General features: G+C 43.9%; 1 protein-coding gene across 1 annotated transcript; it reads right to left on the bottom strand.

The window, feature by feature from the left end:
• Positions 1-294: 294 nt before the first annotated feature.
• On the bottom strand, positions 295-12,324 carry LOC102033181 (ras-like protein family member 11A-like). Its single transcript, XM_005428723.2, has 4 exons — positions 12,118-12,324; positions 10,728-10,784; positions 8,384-8,466; positions 295-2,956 (listed from the first exon to the last, which is right to left on the bottom strand). The coding sequence occupies exons 1-4, from the start codon at positions 12,260-12,262 to the stop codon at positions 2,489-2,491; spliced, it is 753 nt and encodes a 250-aa protein (XP_005428780.1). The 5' UTR covers positions 12,263-12,324; the 3' UTR covers positions 295-2,488.
• Between the last annotated feature and the right edge of the window lie 6 nt (positions 12,325-12,330).

The raw sequence follows: 12,330 nt of genomic DNA on the forward strand, positions 1-12,330 counted from the left end.
GTATTTGTACTCCTGGTCAATGAACAAAGGAAATACTAAAGTTTCTGTAGCAGAATAAATGTTTGCCACATGTTAGTACCTAAGAGAAGACTTAAATGTTTCAATCTTTTTTGGCTTTAGCCAAAATGTAGATTTTTCCCCCCCACAGGAATGTGGGAATACTTATTTTCATAAGGAGTATTTCCTTACATAAGGAATATTTCCAAAGCAGGGTGTCTTAGGTTGTAAGAAGGGAAAACAATAAATTTTAGTGTAAACAAGGAATATTTAAATATTTGACACATAGAGAAGCCATTTTACTCAGGGAAGACCTTGCATGTTTTTATTAATCACTAATGGAACTAAAATATTGACAGGTTGGAATTTTGGTGACATTTCTTCCCAAATTAGAAAGGATTTGAGCTGAAGGAAGTTGCAAACAAATCAATGTCAGCAAAATTGTTAATTGCTATTCAAAATTGGTGATCATTTTTCCAACACAAAAATACTTCCATTTCTATGTGTCTTGTTCTATTTCTTGTTATTGAATCTTTAGACTCAGTATTTGAGCCATTGAATCTCTAGATTCAATATTTGAGTTATTGAATTTCACATTCAGTATTTGAAGCTGTGGTGTTATTAATTTAAAACATTGAAATTCCATGCCATAAATACCAGTGTGCCTGGGATGATGAATGACACTGCTCAAACACCAAATTTTTAATTAAGCCAAAGTAAAAATTCCCTGACATAATTTGAGTCCCTTTTTGGATGATCCAACTGTTCCCCTCCTAATACAACTTGAAACTGAATTTAAAACCAGGTGCAGAGCATTTGTGGGAATGAAAGACTCTTAAATGAATCAGAACACAAGACATTCTCAGATGAGCAGCTGTGGAAAACAATAAATAAAACAGAAAGTGAGCTGGAGATAAGGCAAATCCAGGTGATAAAATCATGGCTAGAGCTGTCTAATATAGGGAAATGAAAAATACAAAGTACATTTTAAAGCCCTGAGCTATACAAATACTCATCAGACTTCATTTCCATTTTTGCTTCTCCTAATGAGGAAAAGGTTGATTTAGCTCAGTCTTGCCAGATGAAACTGCAGCTGGGAGTGTTTTTCCATATCCATCAAACTCGGGTTTCCCTCCAGTGTCCCTGAGTATAAATCACTGAGCTTGACTTCATTTCATGGTCCTTGAATTGCTCATCTGCTCTCTTTGAAGAAGACGTTGGAGCATCATGAATTTTACATGGTCCAAGCCCATTGCTCCCCATCTCACTGAGAACAGAGTGCTGGGAGCTCCCTGTGCTGTTTTTGGTTCCATAAATCAGTTCCTGGGATGCAGCCCCAAATCCTTGGACGTGCTGAGGCACAACTAGACGCTGCCACTGGGATTTGTCCTGACAGGCTGGGATGCTCTGGGAGCTGTTCAGGGAAGCCTGGGTTTAACAACAAACACTCAAACAACAAAATAATGAATTCCCAAAGCCAAAAATTTCAGGCATCATAAAACCTTTTCTTCTTAAAAAAGCCCTGGACAACCTAATGGTGTAAATATGTTTCATGTGAAGGCTTTGTTTCTTTAAAAGCATTTTGAACTTGAAGTCTAACTATTTTGGGGAAAAAAAAAATTAAGAGTTTTAGGTGACCTCCTTGCTCTCTCCTTGATCAGTGAAGCTCATTTTTTGGCAGGTTTTAAACCACTCTGATCTATTTTTTCCTTTTGCCGTGTAAGAAACCTTCAGAAAAATGGGAAATGCCATGGAGAAACTACTGGACATTGTGACATTGGTAACTACAGAATGCTGCTCCAAATTTTGCCCAAATAATCACTTTCAGAAGCAGTCACTGTGCTTTTAAACAAAAATAATCTGAAAAAATAGTGATTTTTTAAAAAATCTCCCTTTAAAGAGACACTGTAAGGCTTAAGTTTGCATATGAACAAATCTCTCCCCATTGCTCAGAACTCTTTCTTTCAATTAATACTTTTCACTATTTATGCTCTTCATTTAAATGAATTAATTCATTTATTTTCCACTCTTGCACTGAAGCAGATCTGGTCCATTTTTCTTGCTCAGTACAGCTCCCGTCACTCTCCTCAAGCCCTGCTGTAGTTCGCTGCCTGTGTTTGGGAACACAATCATCCCCAAGGGAAGTCACATCTCTTAAAAGCAGGATTTCATTATTCTCATTAACAAAACCCACTTTTTAACACCAAGATGTTTGACTTGACTTCCAAAAAGAAATAAAAAGATAGAATGAATTTGGGACGATCTCTTTTTTAAAACCACAGTTTTGAAATCCTTGCTCCAGAGAGCAAATTCTGTGAGTTCCTTTGCTGAACGAGCAGGGCTTTTTGAGGGAGATGTGAAGACCAAACGAAAGAGTCTCTCACAGGACTGAGAGTCTCTCACACAACCTGATAGCTGAACTGATGCCCCTTTTTCCCAGCTTGTTGCCCTTTTTCCCAGGGCTCCAGAACACAATTCCCAGGCGGGAACATCAAAGCGTGGTGGCAGATTTGCCTTTGGAAGTCAGAGCCTGCTTCAAACGTCTCTTCAAGTCCTGCATGTTGGGTGACTTGGGCCTCACCAGGTGGAGACCTCTCCTCTTCTCCCCGTTGCAGCTGCTGCTGCTCCTGCTGAGCTCCTGGCACAACTGCTGGAAGGCCTCGTGCACGCCCTCGCAGCTCTCCCGCGCCGACACCTCGCAGTAGGTGCCACCCAGCTCGGTGGCCAGCTGCAGCCCCTCCTTGGAGGACACCTGCCTGGCCCTCAGTAGGTCGCCCTTGTTGGCCATGAGCAGCAGGGGGATGTTGGCGTTGGGGTGGATCCTGCGGATGTGCTGGTGCAGCGGGCGCAGCAGGCGGAAGCTCTCGTAGTCCGTGATGGAGAACACGAAGACGAAGCCGTCGGCCCAGTAGATGGAGCGGTTTATCTGCTCCTGGCAGCAGATGCTGTCCGTGTCGTCCTGCAAAACAACAACATGGGATTTGCACATCAGGGATCAGCCCCAGACAGAGCTGGATTTGAGCATGGGCCTGTTTTCCCAGAAACTTCTCTGGAGGTACCAGGGAAACTCCCGGTGTTGGTAGCATTGTGCTGGGCTATCCAACCTGGAGAAATGTATGGGGATAGAATATAAGAAAATAAAGATAGTGTAGAAAGTAACCTTACCCCTAGGGAGTTGCCCAAGCCATACCACTCTTTTGCCACAGATAGCGGTTCGCTCAGTAATAGCTGCTTGTAAGTAGCTCGCTTGGGTTTCAGGGTGGCAAACTTAAATTCATTTTGTTTGGTTTTTCTTGCTAAAGCATGATGCAAGAGGCACAAGGGTTGATCCTTGCTGTTTATAGCTTAGTTTATTCATTATTATTTCACCTTTCCCTTGCGGTACATAGTCTCTATCGTGCCAATGGTGTCTTTTCTATTGCCTATACTGGGACTAGTAAATGCTTTAGTTGAGTGTTGAGTGGGCCAATTATCAAAGATTAGGAACAAGCCTGACTTTAACAGGCCACAGCTGTAACCAGTGAGAAGAAGAGTGCTATAAAAGAGTGGGGTGGCTGGGTAAGAAGGGAACTGGAGTCAGTTGGCTGCTTTGTGAAGAAGAAGAAAGAGTGAGTGCTTGGAGGAGCTGCTCACAAGAAACACCAAGAAGGTATGGAACTTTTGTGCTAAGGAGACAGCTGTATGGAACCCCTGCGATAAGATGACAACAGAGAAAAGGAGATTCTGGGGGACCTGGTTGTCAATGTTGAGCCAGAAATTACACAAATTCACTTGAAGGCTGATTTGCAGGAGAAGAGCATTTAATATGAAAAATCCTCTCTTTTACAGACAGATTTGACACATCCTACTTGATTAGCTAACTAAAAAAAACTTTCTCGCAAACAGTCCTTGAGAAGAACAGAAAAACAGAGTAGAAAAACACCACCTGCAGGTTGTTTATACTAACAAGTTATAATTTCTACAACTCCCTAAAAAGTCTCCCAAGTCTACTGTGAGAAAATAAAACCCATTTTCTCACCCTCTGACCAGGCTGTTGCATCCACACCTGGTCATTGTAGCCAAGTGTGGGCCAGGCTCTGTTCCCAGAGATGGGACAAGAGGAAACACCTCAAGCTGCACCAGGGGAGGTTTAGGGTGGATATCAGGAGGAGTTTCTCCATGGAAAGGGTGGTCAGGCATTGGCAGGGGCTGCCCAGGAAGGTTTGTAGTCCCCATCCCTGGAAGTGTCCAAGGAATGATTGGATGTGGCATTCAGTGCAAGGTGGGGATCAGTCATGGGTTGGACTCATCCCTCCTTTTCCAACCTCACTGATTCCATGATTCTCTCATCCCATACTGCAGGAAAGCAGTAATGTGGAGTGGAGAGGGGTCAGAGCAAACTAGTTGGAGAGAAAAGCCAAAATACTGCTTTGGAAAGTTAGTTCTGAATTCTCTTCTACCCAACAGTCAGAAACTCACTCTCTTATTGTGGATAAAACTGTGATGGGCACAGTAAGAGCATTAAAAATCATCAGGTTTGTCACAGCATGACAAGTGAACATCTGTCTCACCAGGTGACCTTTAGGGCTTTTTCTGATTCTTTATTCAATGTCTCCATGGACAGAGGCTCTCACTAACTCTGTTTGGTGAAGCCTGCCAGGTTTTCCTGCCTTGAAGGTCTCCAGATAGTCAGAGGCAAAGTTCTTTTGAAAAAAAGCAATTTGTTATCAAGAACCAATGACTGGAACTGAAAATCAGCTAAAATCTCATTGGTAATTTGGGGAGCAGTGATGAGTTTATATAATTTTTTTTTCTGGTCACACATTTCTTGAGTCCATCACCCCTCCTATTTAGAGCCCAAACAACCACCAGCTCTGGGACTACAAAGCTGAGTACAGCACTGTGGGCTTGAAAAGGGATCAGCTCACTTGTCAGGATGAAGCTATTTCCAGCTAATCCTCTCCTCTTTGTTACCCTGCTGGGACAGGGATAGCCCAGCCAGAGAGGGAGATCCCTGCTGCAGCCTGCTTGCTTTGGAAGAACTGACACTCCTGTCAATATTTCATTCCTGCAATTACAATTTCTGTAATTTTTAAAATATCCTTTATCCTATCCTTTTGTAATATCCTTTATTTAAGTTGTATTTTATGTAACAAGCATATTCTGTGTACAGCTCTTCATGAAGCTGGTAGAAATTGTGTATTTTAAGGGGAGTTTAACATCACAAATACAGAGCTCATTTTTTTATTATTGTTGCTAAATTCTACCCAAGAAATTTTCATCAACTTCAGTAAGACTAATAGAAAACACATTCCATTATCTAATAATCTATAGAATGCATATGTGCCATTCACATTAATTCTAACAGAATTTAATGCTCAGCACTCTCCCCAGACAGATCACTTTTATTTAGACCTAAACATTAATGATAAAGCCTAACTTCAGAGAGCAGAAGTAGCAAAGAATGAGTAGAACTGATCAGTTTTCTTCTGGGATATCAGACAGTAAAAGAAGAACTACTGACAAGCTCTTCTGTGAGGAGGAGGAAGCAGAATTTCTGAAGGGTCAGAGTGTAAATTAGGCTCAAAGCTTTCCCCAGGAGTTCTGCCAGCCAAGTGCCCTTTGTAAATATTTCATTATTGCCCTCAGAGACACTGGCTCATCACACTTTGAGGTTCTTTGTCTTTGCCAGCTCACAGCTAAATCCTGTGAGCAGTGACATTGGTTATCAGCTGCTCTTGTCCCTCCTCCCCAAACCCCTCACACCCCAAAGCAGAATGATGCAGAGGGATCCTCCCAGCAGCCTTGTTGGGAAGGTTAATGAGAGTGAACTCCAGCCAGGCTGGGGCAGGCTGTGGGAAGAAGGGCAATTTGCACTGTTGGGGTCTGGGTTGTAGCCAGTCTGGGGATAATTAGCCACTCTCCATGTCCTGGAAGCTTCTTTTCACCAGCAAAACCCTTTCATGGCCAAAAAAACCCAACAAAACAAAACTAATTGCACTGGCAAGCTTTGAAAATGGGTTTGGAGAAGGTGCACATTCAGAGAGCCCTAAGAGCAGAAATTCTCCCTCACTCCAGCTAGGCCCACCCAGCAGTGAGATGGATGGATGGATGGATAATCCCAAGTGGAATGCTTTATTCAGGAAATCAAAGGTTAATGGGCTACTTTTTAAATGGAAATCTCTGCTCCAGAATGAATTTTGAAACACACAGGCTTTTGCAGTGTATAGGCCAAGCAGCAATGAATCACCCAACAAAACCACTCATCTGCTTCTGTTTCAAAACAAAACTAATTGCACTGGCAAGCTTTGAAAATGGGTTTGGAGAAGGTGCACATTCAGAGAGCCCTAAGAGCAGAAATTCTCCCTCACTCCAGCTAGGCCCACCCAGCAGTGAGATGGATGGATGGATGTGGAATGCTTTATTCAGGAAATCAAAGGTTAATGGGCTACTTTTTAAATGGAAATCTCTGCTCCAGAATGAATTTTGAAACACACAGGCTTTTGCAGTGTATAGGCCAAGCAGCAATGAATCACCCAACAAAACCACTCATCTGCTTCTGTTTCTCTCTTACAATTTCACATTTCTGGGGGCTTGAATCCTGAGGGTTTCCACATGATTTCCTCCTGGAACACTGCACTCAGCCTGCAGAGTGCAGGAAACTCTCTTCCTTAAGGATTTGAATTAAAAATCCAGCCTTTTCTCAGTCTTAACCTGTTCTGTTACAGTCCCTTCAATTATTGCAGATTTACCATTTGAAGCAAACAGACACAGGAGGAGATAAGGGTTGCTGTGGGAGATCTTGGAAAAGCACAGACCTTGGACTGGGACAAAGAAAATGAAACTCCTTCCTAACTAATTTAAAATCATTTCTGACTAAGCAACCTCAGCTGTAGGCTTGACTGAATTTTGTGTACCTCTGGAGTCACTGAACTGTAGGACACAGCTTTAATTTAAACAGGAAAATAGCATCTATGTGGTCTGAAAACAGGAGTTAAATTATTCCATGGAACAGAAGAGAGAGGGGATTCCCTTTGTTAAGTGTTTATCAGGCAATCCCAGCGGTGCCCAATCCCCCCCAGCTCCTCTCTGCAGGGCAAGCTGGCAAGGCCTTTGTGCTGGTAAATCCCACTTGAATATTTGGAGAGCTTCCACTGCAGCTTTTGTTTGCTTCTGAGTGTGAAGAGCAGATGAGGGCTCCTGCCCTCTGCTCTGTGCACCCTGCACAGCAGAGAGTGGGGTTGCATCAAAGCTTTCCCCTTCAACCCACTTCCAGGCAGAGGAGCTGGAAATGGAACGTTGGAAATTGGAGCTTTGCTTATTCCCTTCTGGGAACTCAGGGTGGAAGAGTCCCGTGGCACAGAGATGCACAGGTGGCTCTGTGCAGGTAAAACAAGGGTGCAGAGCTGTCCAGGGCAGCCTGACACATGAGGAGAGAGGTTGGTGTTCCCATCCCACAATATTGGCCAAATCTAAGCCTAGTCTGAAGTTAAGGCCACACCTAGAAGTCTAAGCTTGGTAGTGCAATGAGAATGCCTGATTTTATCATGAAATCTCTGCTTCTGTAGGAATTATTACTCATGAGATTTCCACCATTCATGTAACCCCAAATTTCACTACATTTCCTGTTGCTTTGACACTATTTTCATCCTCTTGTTCTGCATGCAAAGCAGATCTTCAAGGAGAGACAGCATAAATCCTGCTTGGAAAAATATTCCTAGAAAGAGGTTCCTGGTAGAATATTAAATCTAGAATATAATAGAATCATTAAACCATTAAGATTGGAAAAGGTCTTTAATATCACAATAGAATTATAGAATCACTAAGATTGGAAAAGGTCATTAATATCATTGAGTCCAACTGTCTAGAACACTGATAGAAAAAGGAGTGTGATAAATGCTAACACCTTAAAAAAATTAATTAACTACATTTAAAACCAGGGTAAGGAAAGCAGGGCAAAGCACCACAGCTGGAAATGACAGCTGCTGTGAAGCCTGGCCCCTTGGAAAGAAACACTTCCCTAAATCTGAGAGACTTTGGGTGGGGAGGAAGGTCCAGGCTGAGCCAGCTGGGCCTCTGGGCAGGTGAGTTTCCTGCCATGCAGGGACAGAAACCACCTGACAGAAAATAAAACAATCAAGCTGTTGGCAGGAGGGAACCAGATTGTAATTTTACTGCTGTTTAGTAATGTGTTGGAAATAAAATTGTGTTAATTTTGGCTTACTCCTGAAGGAGCCTGATTTAACACCTTCAAGAGCTCATTTTGGTGGAGTTTAAGGTACCTTGATTAGTCTTGGGTTTGAGCCCAGGTATTTTCCTGCTGCTAAGCAGAGTTAATTACAGATGGAAGTGCTGACAATAAACATAAGACAGAAGGGTGTTGAAAAGCACAGAGCAGTTGTTTTACCTCCAATGAGACAAAGGGAGTGTCCTGCACCTGCAGAGAGATCTGTTCCCCATCTATGGTGAACTTCCTGGAATACAAAGCACCTGGGGGAGAAGGAAGATGTCAGTCAGGGTCTGTACCAGGGAACCAAAATGACAAAGGAAAAGTAAAATGGGACTGTGGAAATCCAGAGCTTTGAGGTTTAGGATGTGGAGCTGCCTGTAGGAAAGTGCCTGGCCTGGAGTGTTTGTGTGGCTGTTTGCTCAGCAGTGGGGCGGTGTTTGCTATGTGGGGACACATCCTGAAGGCACAGCCAGCCTGGGGGCTGGGAAGGGCCACTCAGGATTGAGTCACAGACACAAAGCAGGCACATAAATCCCACTCAGGTTTCCAGTCTATACTGTCAACTTTAAATAGAAGTGCAGTTCACTTTTATAATTACAAATGAAGACATCCAGGTGGGGTTGGTGAAAGGAGTGAGTGCTTCCTGCTGTATTTTTCTGAATGCCTTTAAAAAAGGAAAGTGCTCCAGTTTGGGACACAGAGTGAGGGATGGTATACAAATCCCCCAGGTGCTCTTTGGGGTTTGTGTGATTTAGAGCTTGGTTGAAATCCCCAAAGACTGGACACTTCAAACCTGACTTTGGTTAATCTGGAGGACACATATACACAGGCAAGTGTCAGTTCTACTCACCTAGGCCTGATCTAGCTCTGATCTAACCACTGCTATCCTGGGCTTGAACTTTATTTTGTTACTGCAGCTGAGGTAAACAACAATGAAAATTTAAGTCCTGATCTTGTGCACTCTCTGTGGTTCAGAGGTGGTTGTCATCCTCATTTTTCTTTAGAACTTAATACGAGTCACGTGGGGCTGTGAGGAAATGCTAATCCACAGCTGCTGTGTACAGCCCTTCTGTCCTGCCCCAGCACAATTGTCACTGCTGCCTCCAGAACAATGTCAGACTGGAGAAATCCACCCACTGGAGAGCAAGGAATTCACATTAACAGGGAGCCCAGCTAGTGACAGTAATGCCCTCACTTCTGAAAATCAGCTTTGTTTCAAGGAAACAAGTGATTTTATTCCAGTGGAAAAGAGCCTGAGCTCTCAGAGCATTTTCAGCACAAGGAAATTCAGCACTGAATCCCACATTGTCATATTGTGGTTTAATATTGCGATCCAGCCCTGGTGGGGTTTGGTTTGTATTTAAAACCAGCCCTGATTTAAAGCTGTAAAGGTGGTTCTATGAGAAAATACTGCACCCCTGCACCAAGACCAGACAGCTCCTTTTTCCCATTCCATGATGCCCTGCAGAACAAGAACAGGTGCTGCCAGGCACTACCCCTGCTCTGCCCACGGATGCTTGGCACAAGGACAGGCAGAGCTGAGTGATCCCAAGGGCAGTCACTGCCACCTGTTCCTTATTGCTGGAATATTCACCTCTCCTGCAGCATGGCCATGGGCCTGGGAGCTTAATGGGAAAAGCATGTGGCTCCCAGCACTGCTCTGGCAGCAATCACTGCACAGCTCCCAGCTCTCGCTTGATGTACAACCTCCCAGAGAAGAGGTGACAGAAGAAAAGGAGCAAAAGTGCAGCCAAGCATCAGGGTTACTCAGGGTCAGGGAGGGGGAGCTGGGAGGAGGAGCTTTCAGAGTGCATTTCCTCAGATCAAAGGTGTCTTGTGCTGCTCCCTCCTCATCCTGAGCTCAGCAAGCATCTCCAAAGTGAAGCATTTTCTGAATTCTGCCCACTTTCACCCCAAAACTGTGCGGTGGCCAATGTATGGGGTGTGCAGTAGGGGTGAGCATGGGGGGTACATGTATCCATCCTACAACACTGGCCAAATCATTCAGTGTTTGCCTGGAACAGTTCACATGAACACACCCTCTGGATTAAACAAGGAATGAATGGTTGCTTTGCTTGTCCTGTGGAGAGAAGGTTTCAATTTCAAGGTTTCCCTGGTTATAATAGCCCCTGAAAGAAGGGGAATGCACAGAAAAGGTTCTGAACTGCATTTACACTCCTCCGAATTCCTCTGCCTTCCCTGGGGTTGCAGGGGGAGCAGCATTGGGTTTAGTTGATGGGTAGGTTGTTCCTTGAGCCTGTGTTTCACTATAGGTATGTCCCCAAGCAAACCTTTTACTCTGATCCTTTTCCATCAGCTTGGGGGGAAAAAAAAACAGCTCAAAGGATCATAAATAATGAGCCTTTGATTTATTGCTTTCATAGCTCGAGGCTATTAACTGAAAATATGCACCTTATGGACATCTAACACCACTTGGCTTCCCTGTAACGTGCAGCAGTCACAAAGCAGAGAGGATTTCTTCCCCACTCCCTGCAGTGCTGCTGGGGAGAGCAGAACTCACCAGTGTTGGCTTCGTAGTCCCCAATAAATCTCTTTGTGAGGAAGCGCACGACCAGGGCTGCAAAACAATGACAGAAACGTGGGTCCTTAATGAGAGAGAGCCCTGAGCCATCCTGCACAGCTCCTGTGGCATCTTCCTGCAGGAAGGAGTCTCACATGGAACCAGGTTAGCCTCTGCATTGCTCACATGTTGCTCTGCAAGTGCTGCTCTCAACTCTCAGCTCTCACAGACAAAGATTTGGGGCCAGCCTGGGATACCCAACACAGAGTTTTTCACAGCTTGTTTTGGAAATGAGCCCTGGGATTCAGGAGGTTGTTTCCCTGTGACTGCAGGTAAAACAATCTGTCCTTTGCTCTGAAATAATTTAGGAGAAGAGTAACAAGGCAGTAGACTGCAGCTAATCCAAATTTAAGCATTTTCTGTCATGCAAGAAGTGAGGCTGATGGATGGAATGGGTCTTTCCAGCCTTAAAACCTCTCACAAAACCCATCAGTGATATCTAATCACACCCAGCAAACAAACTCCATGTGCTCTGCACCCTTGGGTCATGCTGGAGCACCCTGGCTCCTTATTCACCTTAACCTGAGCTGCTTTCTTAAACTTTGATAAGAACATTTTCCTTTTTCTGCATAAAACATTTAAATCCCATCATAGCAACAGTAACTTATATTCCTGTGGTTCTTTGATCTCAGTAGATTCCTAGTAACTTGCAACACCACTTAATTAAGAGTTAAATAAAATGTCTTATTCTGCAAGCAACATTATTTTATAATAGATTTCAAGCAATAATTTTTCTCACAGTGATACTGGATCATCCTTTAGCACCCTTAAATGAAATTGCCTGTGCAGCTGTCTTCAAGAAACTATTTAAAAATAATATGAAGATGTGGCTGCTTCAAAGCCAAAACAAACATTTTGCTGAATCCCATGGAACCACAGATGTAATAAATCAATCTGCTTTTCATAATTTCTGAAATCATGGACCAGATATTCAACAATGCTCTCTTTACCCTCTTTTCTTCCCCTCTCCTTTGGAGAATAATAAAGGCACATCTTGTACGCTATGATTTGTCTGCAGAGCATAAAACACTTACAGAAAGAGGATAAAAGCCACCTTTTGGGGTGTGGAAATTTAACTACAGTTAAATAATTTGCTCAAGAGCAGCTAGAAGCATTTGGGAGTACAAAACTCGCGGCTGGCTCATGTTGGCTTCTCACGCATCTACAGCAAATCTTACAAATTCTCCTGTGCCTTTTCTTTAAAAAAAAAAGAAAGAAAGAAAGAAAAAAAGAAAAGCAAATTGAAATAGTTAAGCTGCGGTAAATTTCGCTAGTTGGAGTGTGTCTGGCAGGGAAGGAAAAGGAAAGCAGGGCACACACCTGTCCTTACCTGTCTTGCCCACGCCGCTGCCGCCCAGCACCACCAGCTTGATGATTTTGTTGGGCGCGCAGTCCAGCGCGGGGTACTCCGGGATGGGCAGCAGCAGGAAGTTGGTGGAGTACTGAGACATCGTGTCCTCAGGGATGAGGAGCATGCCAGAAGGGATGGGTGCTCGGCCCGGGCGGCGGGAGGAAAGCAGGAGCGCGGCTCCGCGGCGCCCGT

Source organism: Geospiza fortis, unplaced genomic scaffold, assembly GCF_000277835.1.
Source record: "Geospiza fortis unplaced genomic scaffold, GeoFor_1.0 scaffold117, whole genome shotgun sequence".
NCBI classification, from domain to species: Eukaryota; Metazoa; Chordata; class Aves; order Passeriformes; family Thraupidae; genus Geospiza; species Geospiza fortis.